This window comes from Talpa europaea (genome assembly GCF_964194135.1).
Source record: "Talpa europaea genome assembly, chromosome: 15".
NCBI classification, from domain to species: Eukaryota; Metazoa; Chordata; class Mammalia; order Eulipotyphla; family Talpidae; genus Talpa; species Talpa europaea.
Window position 1 is genome coordinate 81,824,990 of NC_140083.1, and position 16,443 is coordinate 81,841,432.

Genomic DNA, 16,443 nt, shown 5'->3' on the forward strand with positions numbered 1-16,443 from the left:
CCTCCACTATTCCCCATGTACATGTGCGCTTGCTGCACACACAAACACACACACACATACACACACACACCCCACCAACACATACATTGAAAGTGCCTCATCTAAATAAAGTAACTTTTTCCTCCACCTGGATATCTGTTAAGTAAGTAGTTCAACTCCTTTCTTTCTACGTCTATTCCTTAAATGGCAGATTCTCTCAGAAGCAAGAAAAAACTGCACCGGGTTTCGAGTATTTATTTCAGGTAATGGTAGCTTCCAAGGGAAGACTGAGGATGGACAGGCATGGCGGGGAACCCCAGCTAAGTTAATGGCATCCCCTGAGAGTTCTCAGACCTGCTGCCCACTGAGGAGGGGGCTGCTCTCACCAGGGGGGCGGGAATGGAAGATCTGGGGCAGACGCAGCCAGTGGGTGCTGCTGTGGGGCAGCTGGGGACAGGGACCAGCTGAGCGCTGCTTCGTGAGTCTGCGCCTGATGTTAGGAAGAGAAGGGGGAACTGGTTAGCAATGGACAAGGACAGCTTGTGTGTGCCCCTCCGAAGAAGACACACCAGTATCCCAGTTTACTCGGCCTTCACCCTAGTTCTCTCCCCTTCTCCTCATGTCCAGGGTTCATCCTCTTATTTCTATGGTAACTCTGTCTCTTCCCCTCTCACTGTCTGAGGACTGGGTGAGTCTCTGAGGACTGTTGGCATCCAGGCCTGGGGGTCTGCCCTCGGACAGGTAGAGAACTCAGTTCACCCAACCACTACTCTCTATTACTAATAGCAGCAGTCATCAATATCATGTTTCATTGCACTCTTGTTTCAGAACCAGGTGCCTTATCCACACTGTCTCTAATCAGCAGCCCCACAGAGCAGCTATTTGTTTTCCTGCTTTTCAGAGACTCAGTAAGTTTAAGCTACTTCTCCAAGGTCCCACTAACAAGACATCAGTCCCAGCCTGTTTAACTTCCAAATCTGGGCTCTCCCTTTGAGGAAGAGCTGGTAGTGGTCAAAAGGAGTACGGGGGTCTGTGTTGGATGGGGGGGCACTCACCTATATATCAGTGATGCAAGCACCATAGCCACCAACACCAGCAAGATGCCCATGAACAGGGGACCCTGCGCAATGCCTGCTTCTTGACCTGTGAGCAGAACCCCACAACTTCAGTCCGTGTCTGCGCCCTGCCAGAGAGCCTCTACCTATTCCTTTTCATCTTTGCTCTTGTTCAAGTACCTACCAGGCATGACAAGCTGGGTGCTGACCATTGCCAGACTGTTGGCATCAGCCAAAGACACGTTGAGGCAGTAGATCCCTGAGCCGCCCTTCAGTACCTGGTGCAAAACCAGCTGGCAGGCTGGATTGGGTGGCACAGACTGACACAGCCGCTGAGCAGGGGGCTGGCATCCTGGAGATGAAATATCCATACAGGCTTCCTTGGGCAACCTGGGAGAGGTGTCAGCATATGTCAGGGGATTGGGGAAGGAACAGCGGGCCCCAGAAGTAGGGCAGCAGTCAACCCAAGAGTCCTCGGGGCAACCAGGGCGACACTCACCCGCCTTGGCAGGATACGGTCAGCTCAAATGCATCCCCTTCACTGGAAGGCACAGCCTGCAGAATCTCAGCATTCTCGATACCCTCTGCAAAGTTGGGAGATTTCATGTTGATACCTCTACCAAGCTTCCCCAAAGGCCCACAAAAGCCCTAGGTCTGCTTCCTCAGGGCCACCCCTCTGCCTTTACCTGGAAACCCTGGCATTTTGCATTCTTCTTGTCCCTCTAGGGAGTGACTCACACCCCAGACAGAACACACCTCCCTCCACCAGGTGCCAAAGTAGGCAAGACTCACGGACAATGTCCAGGGTGAGGGAAAAGGAGCCATATCGGTACAGGACACAGTCCAGGGGGGCTTGTCGCTTCACCAGAATTACAGTGTCATCCAGCAGGGGGCTCTGGGAGCCTGGCAGGAAGAGGGAAATTCAAGAGAAATGACTCACCAGGAAACAGGCTGAGGAGGCATTTTCCAGGTAGAGACAGAGGTACTCACTCGGTCTAAGCTTGGAATCAGACAAGGGCAGGGAAAACACTTTTTTTTTTTTTTTGCATGTTTTTTTTATTTATTTATTTGTTTTGTTTGTTTTGTTTATACATGCACTGGGTACAGTCAGAAGCGCGGGAGGGTGAGAGAATTCACCAGAGCCAGAGCGGGGAGCAGAGCAGGCAGAAGGACCGAAGGACACTGCTGAGGGGAGCAGCGGGCGGCAGGAGAGGTCTGCGTGCCGTGTGGGACCCTCCTCCGGTGGCCGGGGAGCAGCCGGGGATCGAACCGGCGCCGCAGAGGCCGCGGGCAGCTTCACAACCCAGCGCTCAACCGTTGCGCCACTGGGGAGGCCCAGGGAAAACACTTTTACGGATAAGGAAACTGAGGCCTATCCCTGGCGGCTCAAGGGGTTAAGACACAGCCTATGAAGCTGTCTGTAGCCACTGCAGCATGAGTTTGATCCCTGGCCAGGGAGGTGACCCACATGGCGCAGCAGACCTCTCCTGTCTGCACTGCTCCCCTCAGCAGTGTACTTCGGTCAGTCTGCCTGTTCTGTTCCCCACTCTGCTTCTGGTGAATCCTCTTGCCCCCGCACCTCTGGCCTGTACCACAGCTCTTGAATGCATAAATAAATCAATCTTTTTTTTTTTTTTAAGATTTTTTTTTTAATAGAGGCATGTTTTTTTATTTATTTGTTTGTTTGTTTTGTTTATACATGCACTGGGTACAGTCAGAAGCGCGGGAGGGTGAGAGAATTCACCAGAGCCAGAGCGGGGAGCAGAGCAGGCAGAAGGACCGAAGTACACTGCTGAGGGGAGCAGCGGGTGGCAGGAGAGGTCTGCGCGCCATGTGGGACCCTCCTCCGGTGGCCAGGGAGCAGCTGGGGATCGAACCGGCGCCACAGAGGCCGCGGGCAGCTTCGCAACCCAGCACTCTACCGCTGCGCCACCGGGGAGGCCCCATAAATCAATCTTAAAAAAAAAAAAAAAAAAGGAAACTGAGGCCCAGTAGGGAAAAATGACTGCCCCAGAGTCTCACACCTAGGAGTAGCATTGGAGTTTTTAAAAACCCCAATGTTTATCACACCCCACACCGTGCCAGTGCCTGGAATAGACACTTGACAAATGTTAATTCATCGAAGAACCCCCAACTAGCTCCTTCCTCCTTTTTCCATATTCCTAACATAATTCCAGGTCAACTGAATCCAAGAATCTGGAAATATTTCTATATATTTACACTCGAAAATGAGAATATAAGTGTTATTTAAGTGATCACACTGTTCCCTGGCCTTTGTGTCAGGGAACAGCTCCCCTCAGAAGTAGAAGAGCGACCAGCTCTCTACCCATGACATAGGGGAAGACCCTGGTTTCCTGAACTCCAGGTCTTTTTTTTTTAAGATTTAATTTATTTATTTATGCATACAAGGCCAGAGATGCATAAGAGGAGAGGAGTCACCAGAGACAGCGGGGAGACAGGAGAGGTCTGCTGCGCCATGTGGGTAGCTCCCTGGTCGGGGATCGGACTCGGGCTGCAGTGGCTGTGGATTGCTTCATAGCGCTGAGACTTAACCCCTGCACCACCAGGGAGGCCCCCTGAACCCCAGCTCTATTTCACATCACTAAGAAGGAGTCAAGGATTTTAAAACCAGTGAAGATGCTGAGGGGACTCCAGTGCTAAGCAAAGGATTAGATAAATCTGGGACCTGAGTAAATCTTTCAGCTCTTTAATAACAAAACCTACCTCAGTGAAACTCATCCACACTGGCCCTCTTACCTGTAGTACCTTCTGTAGGCACGAGTGGGCTGACGTCTGGGCCCTCCGTTTCAGGGGTGGGTATCTCACCAGCTGTGGTCTCCACCAACTCTGTAGTTGTTATCTGTGCAACTGTGGTTCCAGGGGGCTCTGCCGTTGGTACTGCAGCTGTTGTACCTGTGGGCTCTGCAGTTGGCATCTCTGCAAGTGTGGTACCTATGACCTCTGAGGTTGGCATCTGCTCAGGTGTAGTACCTATGCCCTCTGTAGTTGGCACCTGAACAAAGGTAGTGCCTGTGACCTCTGTGGCTGGTACCTGTGAAGCTGTGGTTCCAGAGGGTTCTGCAGTTGTAGTACCTACAACTTCTGCAGTAGGCACTTGCCCGGCTGTGGTGCCAGGGGCCTCTGCAGTTGACACACGACCATCTGTGGTGCCTGGGACTGGAGAGGAACCACAGGAGGCGAGAGGAATGGCAGCCTGCAGCACCACTTGGGCAGTGATGGGGCCAGGCTCCAGGTAAGTGTGAGTGACTATAAGTGCCCGGGAGATCAGGGTTCCAGTGCTGTCTCCAAAGTCCCAGGTATAGGAGATGTCAGCCCCAGCCAAATAGTCACTTGGATCATGGAGCTGGAGGGCAAAGGTCAGAGGCTGGTTTCTCAGGAAGTGCTTGGCCCCTCCATTCAAGGCTCGTAGCTGGGATACGCTCACAGAGAAGGGCACCTGGTCTGGGGCCAGAGCCAGAAAAGGCAAGAGTCAGGCCTCAGCCACGGCTTCTCCTTTCCCAGCCACACCCTCCAGCTCCAAGCTGACCAACTGGCTCTGCACCGACTCCAAGCCCCACATTCCTCTGCCCAGGTCTTCCTGGTTCTGCCCTTTCAAGAAGACACCACGTCATTTTGCTTCCAGGGCTTCCCCTTTCGGGTCCGGCAAGCCACCCCTATGCCTGGCCTTGCCCCTTTCTCAGTCCTTACCAGTGATGGTGAAGGCTGAGAGGGCGTGTGCTAGAGGCACGTAGCTCTGCGGCCCCCGGTGGTGGTAGACAGTCACCTCCATGGTGTGTGTGCCCAGCAGTGCTGCGCCCGTCCCAATGCTTAGCCCCGACGCTGGGCCGCCCAGAACTTGCCAGTATTGGCCTGAGGTTTTTGGAAAGAGAAGCAGGTGGGGTTCTCAGAGGGGACGGAGCAGCAGGGATAGAGGCAGGGCACCAGAGAGGGAAGGTCAGAAGGTAGATTAAGGATGGTTAAGCAGAGGTTATCCGGAAGGTTGCCCTGTGGTGGGCGGGACAGGACTCCCAGTGTGGTAGCCCATGGGGTGGAACTGTGATGGGGAACGGGCTCCCTGAAAGAACTGTAATAGGGCAGAGGGCAAGGTGCTATGAAAGGAGCTATGGAGGGAATGAAGATTAGGAAGCGACGCTGACTTTAAGGGGTGGGGCCAGAAAGAAAGGGGTTCAGGTGGGAAGAAGTGACTCCAAGTAAGGGTGACAGACCAAAGAAGGGAATCCCTCACCCCAAGTCTTCCAGACATAAACAAAGCGTCTTCTCTGAGACCAAGGGCCAGATGGGCAGGCTCCCCCGTCAGGGAAAAGGCAGGTACCACCAGGTTCCTGGGGGTACACCGGCTGTCCTCCCCATACCTGACTTCCTGAAATGTAGAGAGTCACTGTTAAAGTCTGGCATTCCTTCTTTTCTTTCCTTTTTTTTTTTTAATTAAAGTGCTTTTTTTTTTTTATACACACAAGAATTGGGGTCTGGGGCCACAGGTGGGGGGATGAGAGGATTCCCCAGAGACAGAGTAGGGAGCAGAACAGGCAGATTTACTGAAATACTCTGCTGAGGGGAGCAGCGGGGAGACAGGAGAGGTCTGCTGCGCCCTGTGGGTAGCTCCCTGGCTGGGGATCAGACTCAAGCCGCAGTGGCTAATGATAGCTTCATAGTGCTGGGACTTAACCCCTGAGCCACCGGGGAGGCCCTGACATTCCTTTCTATTCACCAAAACCCCTAACATCTTTCCCATCTTTCCTTGTCTAGAAAGTATATTCCCCCTAGTGTAACCCATTTAGAGTGGTCTTGGGGGGACTGGGAATTATAATTAGAGGCTCCCGTACATGTACTTGTCCAGGAGAGAGACTGGAAGACTATATATCAAAATGTTTAGAGTGATTTTCTCATTGAGTGGAATAAAAACAACAACAGCGCCAGCAAATGCTGAGTCTTCACTATGGGCTAGCGCAGGTATTGTGCTCAACTCTTTATATATTGTCACATTTAATCCTCAGAGCTCTCCCAAGGGAGGCATCATTCCCATTCAGAAAGGAGGAGATGACTGCCCAGAGCAATCAAGTACCTTGGCGGGGGTCTCATACTAGCAACAGGTTTAGAACCAAGTCCGTCCTGGGCCTAGTTGTATTGGATTCTGCTGTTCCCCTGTGTGAGGAACCAGATGTTCTTTCCTTTCTGCTTAAGCTGTGTTTTCTAATTTTTCTACAATGCATATGTATTATGTATATAATTAAGGGGAAAAAAAAAAACAACACGGAGAGGGAACGAGGCACCCCTGAGCCCGTGAAGTTACCAGGGAACCTGAGCCTAGGAACGAAGGCCTCGAGTGCAGGAGGACTCACCGTTGACGACGGTGTTGTTGGCCCAAATGACCTGCCCATCTGGCAGCACCTTTTGGCTTTCAGGGAAGTTCAGGACGATAGAGAAGGAGGCCATTGCTCCGACCAGCGTAGGCCCGTCGTTACTGACCTTCAGGGACACCTGGCCACCTGGGACGGGCAGCTGCATTAACCAGGACTCCTGGGCGTCCCCTCCCCATAGCCTTTCCCCAGCCCAGTTTTTGCTCCTCTCCCCATCCCATTCCCGCCATGTCCTCCCCAGAAAATGCAAAGTTGCTACCTCTCCAGCAGTCAGGCCCCTGGGCTTCTGTCCACTCGGGATACAGCTGCCTGTTCCAGGTGTTCGTTCTGAGCTGCCTCGAGACACCAAGCCAGTCATGGTCTCTGGACCCTAAAAGGAAAAATCCATAAGGGGGGGCCCCTCTAGGATCCTTAGTTGAGTCCCTGCTCAGGGGATAACACTACCCCATGCTGCCCTGCTCATTTTCACATTCAAGGTACATTTAAATCTATGGCGTACTCTATACCAAGCACTATGCTAGGCACAAGGATGTCCTTCAGATGACCTGAAGGAATTCAAGTACAGGAAATAGACATGAAAGCCAGGTCCTGTTTAATATAAGCCGCAGCAGGGCCTCCCCAGTGGCGCAGCGGTTGAGTGCTGGGTTGCGAAGCTGCCCGCAGCCTCTGCAGCGCCGGTTCAATCCCTGGCCACCGGCGAGGGTCCCACATGGTGCGCAGACCTCTCCTGCCGCCCGCTGCTCCCCTCAGCAGTGTACTTCGGTCCTTCTGCCTGCTCTGCTCCCTGCTCTGGCTCTGGTGAATTCTCTCACCCTCCCACGCTTCTGACTGTACCCAGTGCTTGTATAAATAAATAAATAAATAAATAAATAAATAAATAAATAAATCTTTAAAAAAATAATAATATAAGCTGCAGCAGCTATGCATGAAGCACAACAAAATGACAGACTGAACACTAGTTTTACTTGAGCAGGTTGGGAAAGACCTCAGTGAGGATTCGGCCTCGGGGAGAAGCCACTCCGGGCAGAAGCCCTGCATGAGCAGATGCAGGGAGACAGGAACACATGGTATGACAGGGCACCGGCAGATTGGTTAATGAGGCCCAGGTGGATTGGAGGCTTGAGTGCCAGACATAGGCACTGACTTTTATCCTATAAGCAGGGTCACCTCAGAAGATTTTGTTTTACTGAGTTATAAGTCACATACCACAAAATTCATCCTTCAGAAGCTTTTTGAATAGGATCAGATTTGTGTTTCAGAAAGATTGCTATGGCAAGCAGTGGGGAAGACGGATCAGAGGCAGACAAAGTTTGCGGGTGGGAACAGAAGGACAGTGATTATAACTGACCATGAGCGAGGTCTGAAAGAAGTTTGCATATGTGCTCACTCAGATCCGGCAATTATCAACATTTTGCCACATTTGCTTTGTTGTCTACTTGGTTTTTGGCTAAAGCATTTAAAAGCAAATCCCAGATATCTTATTGTTTTAAACCTACAAATTCAGTGTGTTTCTGTACAAAAAAAAAACTTTCTTGAATAAGTACAATGTCATTTCACACTAGAAAAATCATTAAACCTGGTCTATGTGAAATTTCATGAATGTCTTATGATTTTTATTTTATTTAATTTTAAGGATTTATTTATTTATGCATACAAGAGCTGGGGTGTAGGCCAGAGGTTTTGGGGGCGAGAGGATTCACCAGAGACAGAGTGGGGGCCAAGAACAGGTGGATTGACTGAAATAGACTGCTGTGTGTGGGAGCAGCGGGTGAGACAAGCGAAATCTGCTGGGTCAGCTCTCTGGCTGGGGATTGAACTCATGCTGCAGTGGCAACAGATAGCTTCATAGTGTTGAGACTCAACTCCTTGTGCCACCAGGGAGGCCCTGTCTTACAATTTTTAAATGAAGGATCCAAAAAGTAAGCACAATCTTTAAAGAGCCTCAGGTGGACAAATATGAAGAGATTATTTCCAGAATACATTAAGGAACCAAAAAAACAAGACAAAACATTGAAATTGCAGCATGAATGAGGAAATTCAGCTCAAAAACTTCCTAGAAGTCTGAGACTAGGGATCTTGGGAGAGAAAAGGAGACCTGGCATATGATGTGTATGTTTCAGCGCAGCAGAAACTCCTCACTCCATTGCTAATGTGCACTGGAGACCTAGTTGATTCCGCTGGGGTAGAGTCTGGGTCATTAACTGAGCATCTCACCACTAACGAGAGAGAATCATAAGATGCCCCATTCTTTCTCCACTCCCAGCCCTCTCTCCTCAAAGAACCAACCCTTGCTCTTATCACGAGGCCTCAAAGAACCAACCCTTGCTCTTATCACGAGGCCCCAATCCCCCAGAGCCCTTTCATGTGATCCTCAGCTGAGACCCCTCTGCCTGTGGCTTCCAGTTCCAGAACAAAAGACCAGGGCTGTGTTCACCCATCCCTTTCCCAGAGAGGGTAGGTGGTACCTCCGTGACCTTCTTATTTTATTCCATCTTCTCTTACTTCCCACTTTAAATACTATCCCAAGTGCCCGAGACACAGTCTTAAAAGAGTCCCCCATTCATTTCACTCCTTCAGAGTCCCCACTCCAGTTCACTGCCCCGGGGCCGGGGGTCAGAATTACAACTACAAAGACCCATCATCCTTCACCCGCCCTTCCAGGCAGATAGGATTATTGCCAGGTGAATAGGATTATTTCTAGGTTCAATGCCAAATCTCTATGTCGCAAGTGAGCCCAGGCACCCACATCCTCAATAAAACAAACGGGTGAGAGAAAGCTGAAGTACTGCTGCTATCTCCGGTTAGGAGGGGGAAAACTGGAGCAGGTGTTCAACCCCAAATTCTCACTGTTCAAGTCCACACACACAACACTCACCTTCTGTGGCCCCCAGAGCCAGAAGAGCACCCATCACAGATACATACAGAAAGCATTTTCTCAGCACCAGATCCATCCTGCTCTTCCCTTCAGCAACCAAAGGCCCTGGGGTGGCCTGGGACAAGACCCTATATAAGGAAGGGGTGCTCATTTGCATAGCCCTTCCCCCTCCTCCTGCAGGCAGGTCTGGGAGGAGCAGGAGGGCCTGAGAGAGGCAGAGCTGACAAGCTGGACACCCCGCTACCCAATGACAGCTTCTGCTTTCACCGGGTCGCTATCGTCTTGACACATCCCATCCCCGGGGAACAGACCGAGTGAAGGGGAGCTGCAAACGCGCACCCGGCACAATTCATCATGGGAGAGTGAATTAATTTGTTCTTTGAGTCAAAGCAGCAACCTCTCAAAAAGAAACAGAGGCCCTCCCTGGTGGCGCAAGGGGTTAAGCACCGCACTACGAAGCAACCTGCAGCCTCTGCAGCACAAGTTCGATCCCTGGCCGGCCAGGGAGATTCCCACACGGCGTAGGCGACCTCTCCTGTCTCGCCCGCTGCTCCCCTCAGCAGTGTACTTCGGTCAGTCTGCCTGTTCTGCCCCCCGCTCTGTCTCTGGTGGATCCTCTCACCCCCCCACCCGCATCTCTGGCCTGTACCCCAACTCTTGTATGCATAAATAAATGAATGTTTTTTAAAAAACCAAAAACCAGAAACTCTGCGTCCAAAACCACGCTATCCGGGTAGGCTGGAGGTCCGAGGCCAGGGGTCCTCGGGGCTTGGGGAGCCCTTGCACGGACCCCAGTTCCTGCCTTCCACAGGCGGCTCCCGAGCCGGTGTCACGGAATCTTGGGTGCACCTGCGCCCCGGGGGTGATGCTGCGGCGGCCAGTGAGAGATCGGGAGCCCCCGACGGGCTCCGCACACCGGCGGGAAGCGCGAGCCCAGCCCGGCAGCCGGAGCCGGGTCCCGCCCGCGCGCCCCGCAGCCGCGCGCCCCAAGCGCCCCGAGCGCCCCGAGCGCCCCGGCCCCGAGCCGCGCGGGGCGGGGCCAAGGCGGGGGCGGGGCCTCCTCGGGGGCGGGGCCTCGGCGCGTCCTCGCCGACGCCGGCCAATAGGCCGGGCGGGGGGCGGGGCCCGGGAAACGCGGGAAGGGGGGGCGGGGCTTGCGGCGGCGGCCGGGAACTGGGGGCGGCGGCAACATTGTTTCAAGTTGGACAAATTGACAAGAGCGGGGGGCACGGCGTTCCATCGCGACCCCCGCCGCGCCGAGGGCCCGGCTCCCGCCCCCGGCCCCGCGCGCCGGCCCGCGTCCCGCAGGCGCCCGGCTCGGCCCCGGGCTGCGCCGCCCCGCGCCGCGGCGCTTCATGGAGAACTTCCAAAAAGTGGAGAAGATCGGCGAGGGCACCTACGGGGTCGTGTACAAGGCCAAGAACAAGGTGACGGGGGAGGTGGTGGCGCTGAAGAAGATCCGCCTGGACACGTGAGTGACCTCCGGCCCCGGGGCGCCGGCGGGGAGGCCGGGAGCGCCCCCACCCCCACCCCGGGGCGGGGGCCGCGGGCCGGAAGGCGGGGGGGCCGGGGAGGGGGGCTGGAGGGCGGCGGGGCCCCGCGGGAGGACGGGGCGAGTGAGTCCCCGGACACGTCCTCCGTAACGCCGGGGAGGCCCCCAAATGTGCAGGCGGGGAGCCCGGGGAGCCTGGAGGCCTCTGGGCGAGGTCCGGGGCCCCCCGCGGCCGGGGGTGCTGTGGGGGCCGGTGAACAGCGTCTTTCTGAATGAAGGGCCCGCCCCAGTGCCCCAACCCCACCCTCGTCGTAGAATTCTCTCCCTCTTTCAAAAGAGTGGCAGTTGAGCTCGCTGGCCCCTGCGGGGAGGCTGGTGCAGCTCCTCCCCGGGTGTTGTTTCTTGCCTGGGACCGTCTCTCGGCCTCACCTTCCCCCCGGGGCTTTCCTCACCCGCCCCTGGGGAAGGAAATGGCCCTAATGGGTCCAAAAGTTACTCCCTGTCCACCCCTGAATGAATTCCCACAGCAGCCTTCTCCTTCTCCTTGGACTTTGCTAAGAGGTGCTGGGGGTGGTGACTCCTGGGGGAGGGAGGGGGTGGGGAACGAGAATGCCTGGGCTGCAAGAAAAGGAATATTTGTAACCACATTCCCATCTGCTTTCCCAACCGCTCCAAGTGAGACGGAGGGTGTACCCAGCACTGCCATCAGAGAGATCTCTCTGCTCAAGGAGCTCAACCACCCTAACATTGTCAAGTGAGTATGAGTCTGGGAGGGGAGCTGATAACCCAGAATGATGAGTTCTGTCTCTGTCGTCTGGTTATTTCTCTTGCTCACCCCCGTTCCGGGCCTCCCTTCTCTAGGCTGCTGGATGTCATCCACACAGAAAACAAACTCTACCTGGTTTTTGAGTTTCTGCACCAGGATCTCAAGAAATTCATGGATGCCTCTGCTATCACCGGCATTCCCCTTCCACTCATCAAGGTAATCCTGTGCTCAACTTCTCCCTGTCATGCGTATGTCTAGGCGAGACTGAAGCAGGCACTTCAGACTGAGTGGTGATGATTTGTGTGATCTTGGCTTTTTCCCAGCCCCCACCCCCCTACACACAATTAAACACATACACACACCTTTCTTTTGTGGCTTTTTCACTACTCATTATACTTATTAACCCTAGGGCTGGGCAGGAGAATCAAAGAGGTTGAAACTCTAGTGAGTCAACTTAGCTCAGGTGGAAGGTCAGATGAAACTTAGATAATGGGACTTGAGGGCACTTGGTAGATGCCTTCAAAAAGCCCTTTCTACTCTTTGGTGGGAGAGATAGGCAGTGAGTTTCTTGTCTGTTTCAATGCTGGATTCTTTATTCCCAGGGCTACTTTCAAACTGTTAGCATAAGTTTATTCAGTGCACATTTATTGAACACCTTCTGTGTGCTAGGCACAGGATATTGAAAAAGACCTGAGCCTTATACTCACTGGGCTGACAGTCCGATGGGAGATGTAGCTGGTACACATGGAATTATAACCTAATATCGTGAAGGCTTTAGTGTAGCTTTGGAGGCACAGAGCAGCTCTGATGTGCTCACTGTGACGTCTTCTCTTTCTCTCATCAGAGCTATCTGTTCCAGCTGCTCCAAGGTCTAGCTTTCTGCCATTCTCATCGGGTCCTGCACCGAGACCTCAAACCTCAGAATCTGCTCATCAACGCAGAGGGGGCCATCAAGCTGGCAGACTTTGGACTAGCCCGAGCATTTGGAGTCCCGGTTCGTACTTACACCCATGAGGTAAGTCCCTCTGCATTTCTTTATCATTTTCTTTTTCTTTTTCTTTTTTTTTTTTTGTGGGACCCTCGCCGGTGGCCGGGGATCGAACCGGCGCTGAAGAGACTGCGGGCAGCCTCGCAACCCAGCGCTCAACCGCTGAGCCACAGGGGGGGGGGGGGGGTCCCTTCTGCGTTTCTTTTATTTTTAAGGAAAAAATTAAAAGCAAAAACAAAATAGCCGTCACCATCCCTTATACATCCTCTTCCCTTTCTCCCTTGCCCCCACTCTCACCTCTTGTAACTTCAGTGCAGTCATCAGTGTCCACTAATTTATTTTTATTTTGTTTTGTCAGCTCATCTGCTTCGCTTCTTTATAGCTCCCAGATATGCGAAATCATCCAACATTTGTCTTTATCTTTCTGACTTACTTCACTTCACATAACCCCCTAAAGGTTCTTCCATTTTGCTAAAATGGCAGAATTTCTTTTTTCTTTGGAGCTGAATAGCATTCCATTGGGTATAGAATACCAAGTCTTCTCTATCCAATCAACTCCCGTTGGGCACGTAGGTTGCTTCCTAATCTTTGCTACTGTAAATTATGTTCTTCTCTGCATTTCTTCCCTAAATTTCCTGAGGGTGTTAACAAGGACATTCACAAAGTTACTAAAAATATCTGGCCAGCAGTTTTTCTCTCAGAAGATGGAAAGTATCTCGGACATCAAAGATTAAATTTAGAGTATGAAAGACAAAAAACAGAGCCTCCCTGGTGGCACAAGGGGTTAAGTCTCAGCACTATCCGCGGCTACTGCAGCACGAGTTCAATCCCCGGCCAGGGAGGTGACCCACATGGCGCAGCAGACCTCTCCTGACTCACCCGCTGCTCCCCTCAGCAGTGGATTTCAGTAGATCTGCCTGTTCTGCTCCCCGCTCTGTCTCTGGAGAATCTTCTACCCGCCCCTCCCACCCCGGCCTATACCTCAGTTCTTTTGTGATACGTAAATAAATAGAAAATAAAAATCTTAAAAGAAAAAGTCAATTCCACTTGGAGGACATTAGAGGTAGAGGAAGGCGGGAGCAAGGAAACCGCTTGTTGAGAGGCTGACAGGAGAGCAGTGATGAGTTGCTGAGGTGTAAGAATCTTCTCGGCCCATACACCACCTATACCTGCCCTCCTCTTGCCCCCAGGTGGTGACCCTGTGGTACCGAGCACCTGAAATTCTCCTCGGCTGCAAATATTACTCCACAGCTGTGGACATCTGGAGCCTGGGCTGCATCTTTGCTGAGATGGTATGGAGGCATGCCTGAGTTCCACCAGCCGCGCTCTCACATTCACAAACTATCTCCTGATCCAGACTCACGGTCTTCTGTGGTCACAGGGTTTTTTCTTTAGAGTAACACCAGAGTGGCGGTGGGGAAAACGAGAGTCTGTTGTCCCTGTGTCAACCATATGGTAGGCTAGCCTCACGCAGCTTTAGCATCCAGCATACATCTCTCTCCCCAGATGAGGTAAATCATTTCTGCAGCTGTTTTACCTGGAGTCTCCATTTTCTGGCCTGGAGACCTTATTGTAGGAAGCCAGGAATGTGGTGAAATCAACTGTGTTCACCTTACCCTTGCCTTCTATTCCAACTGCACACTTAAATATGTCCCCCCCTCAACCTCTGGCTTTTCAGATTGAAGGATCCCCGAGAACCCAACCTTCTCTGGGCGCTCTCATCCCCTTAAATACCACAACAGACTGGGCTGAGTTTTCAAATCAAACCAGCAATATTTTTTATGGTCCCTTATTTGGGGTGTGACTGGGAGCTTGGAGACCATTAGCATATATAGAGAGTGCCTTTATCCCCCAGAGCATTACCTTACAATTGCCCATATTCCTCTCTCAATTCATCAAAAAATATTTGTTAAGCACCTAGTGTGTACCCAGCACCAAGCTGGGTGCTGTGGGGAACACAGAAGAAATGGAAGACACAGTCTCTGCCCGCTGTGCTCCTATCTAGAAGTGGCTGCATCACAAGGAGGGGGGATGACCGCAGTGTCTACCCCATACCCCGTGAGTGGTTTGGGATCCCTTTGCTACACGTCAGTGGCACCCCAGACATTCACCCCTCCCACCCCCACCCAGCCTTGGGGATCTGCAAAGCCATGGTTGGGGGGAAAGAAGGCGGGGGCCAGAAGACCGATGAAGGGACTTCATTGTCTCAGGCTCTGTGTGACTGACCCCGTGAGAGGCCCTGGGGTGGTTGTCATGGGGCCCTGCTGACCTTCCACTGCCTGTGGGAACCTCCGTGTTACAGGGGCCAGTTTTGACTGACGTCTTTGTGGGTCTGGGCCTTTCCTCTGTCCCCCTTTTCAGGTGACCCGCCGGGCCCTGTTCCCTGGAGATTCTGAGATTGACCAGCTCTTCCGGATTTTTCGCACTCTGGGAACCCCAGACGAGGTGGTTTGGCCAGGAGTTACTTCTATGCCTGATTATAAGCCGAGTTTCCCCAAGTGGGCGCGCCAAGATTTTAGCAAAGTCGTGCCTCCCCTGGATGAAGATGGACGAAGCTTGTTATCGGTGAGAGTGGGGGGTGGGCCCCATTTCCTCTTATTCACACCACACACACACACCCCCCCCCAGGGCAGGGTTTTTCCATGGTGAAGGATGAGACCCTGAACTCTGGATATCCGTGATTCCTGCGCCCCTGCTTCTCTGTCCCTGTTGGCACATGGTTCAGATATAGGGAGGAGGGAAATGAGAACTCTGCCTGGGGTAAAAATATACTGCTTTCCCGATTTCTTGGAACACCTGCTACCTGCTCAGTCCACCATCACGGCACTGAAGCCGGCATACCTTTCTCCCTCCAGCAAATGCTGCACTACGACCCCAACAAGCGGATTTCGGCCAAGGCAGCTCTGGCTCACCCTTTCTTCCAGGATGTGACCAAGCCAGTCCCCCATCTTCGACTCTGATGTCTGATGTCCTTCCCACACCCCTCACCCCAAGTCTCACCCTCTCCTCCAGTGGGGGCCTGATCTGGCTTGAATTTGGGCTATTTGCCCTCTGATCTTGCCCGGCTGCCTTAACTCTCACCCTTCCCTCCTAGCCAGACAGCTGCAGGATACAGGAGATGGAGGGGAGAAATAGGTGAAAATGAAAGGAAACTTCAATATTAGATGCACTTAAGTCAGCCTCTACCAACCCTTTCTACCTCCTCTTACTCATTGCTGAAGAGAGCTGGTATTAAAAACAAACAAACTAAAAACAAAGACTGACTCCCCTCCCCCCCCACATAGGATTTGCTATCTCCAAACACCAAAGTTATTATTTCCTGTGTTTGGGATAACAGAGACCCAAGTCTTCTGCAGCCACTGTGTTTGTAAGGCCAATTGATAGCAGGGGGGCTAAGCTGGAACTTTCGAAACCAAGCAAAGACAAACATAGCGAGGGTCTAAATTGAGGAACTAGGTTAAAAACCAGCTCCACCCAGTTTATTCTCTACTTTTAGTGTTTCATCTCATCTAACCGTCTGGGAGACATAAGAGTCCGGATGAGGCTGCAGTAGAAATGATTTGACTAGAGAATCTCCTTGTCCTTCCTGTAGGCAAGAGGTGTCTGGGAAGCTCTGGGACAGAACTGTGCTTCGCTGGGGCCTTAGGAGACAGTGAAAGTGAAATGTTTGAATTTTTTTTTTTTTTTTTCTTTTAAAAGTCTTAGTTCTTCTGGACAGAGCAGGGATTCCTGTTCCCATGGTCCTCTGAAGGCCGTACCCTAGGATTGGAAGTTAGGGTGTAGACGTCATTTTGAGAGTGCTGACACTTTTTTAGGGCTGTGACTGTGTGAGGGTTATTGGGGAAAATATTTCTTTAAAAGAAGGATAAACAATTATATTTATATTTCAGGTTATAGTTGTTAAATTTCG

At 52.3% G+C, this 16,443-nt stretch overlaps 2 protein-coding genes across 6 annotated transcripts; one reads left to right on the forward strand and one right to left on the reverse strand.

The window, feature by feature from the left end:
- Window positions 1-327: 327 nt before the first annotated feature.
- PMEL (premelanosome protein) lies at window positions 328-9,363 on the reverse strand (the record flags this gene model as incomplete). Of its 2 annotated transcripts, XM_084255262.1 has the most annotated exons (11): window positions 328-469; window positions 1,035-1,122; window positions 1,219-1,424; window positions 1,534-1,618; window positions 1,827-1,937; window positions 3,792-4,496; window positions 4,743-4,904; window positions 5,281-5,415; window positions 6,395-6,541; window positions 6,672-6,782; window positions 9,288-9,363. In XM_084255262.1, 11 exons carry the CDS (start codon window positions 9,361-9,363, stop codon window positions 328-330), a joined length of 1,968 nt encoding a protein of 655 aa, XP_084111388.1. The 2 variants fall into 2 exon arrangements, with proteins under 2 accessions (XP_084111388.1, XP_084111389.1); XM_084255263.1 differs by lacking the exons at window positions 6,395-6,541; window positions 6,672-6,782.
- Window positions 9,364-10,642: 1,279 nt separating this feature from the next.
- On the forward strand, window positions 10,643-15,493 carry CDK2 (cyclin dependent kinase 2; the record flags this gene model as incomplete). 4 transcript variants are annotated; one of them, XM_084255399.1, is made up of 8 exons in its annotated part: window positions 10,643-10,758; window positions 11,456-11,533; window positions 11,641-11,761; window positions 12,390-12,560; window positions 13,724-13,825; window positions 14,448-14,591; window positions 14,895-15,098; window positions 15,389-15,493. In XM_084255399.1, the coding sequence occupies 8 exons, from the start codon at window positions 10,643-10,645 to the stop codon at window positions 15,491-15,493; spliced, it is 1,041 nt and encodes a 346-aa protein (XP_084111525.1). The 4 variants fall into 4 exon arrangements, with proteins under 4 accessions (XP_084111525.1, XP_084111526.1, XP_084111527.1 ...); XM_084255400.1 differs by lacking the exon at window positions 14,448-14,591; XM_084255401.1 differs by lacking the exons at window positions 13,724-13,825; window positions 14,448-14,591.
- Window positions 15,494-16,443: the final 950 nt, after the last annotated feature.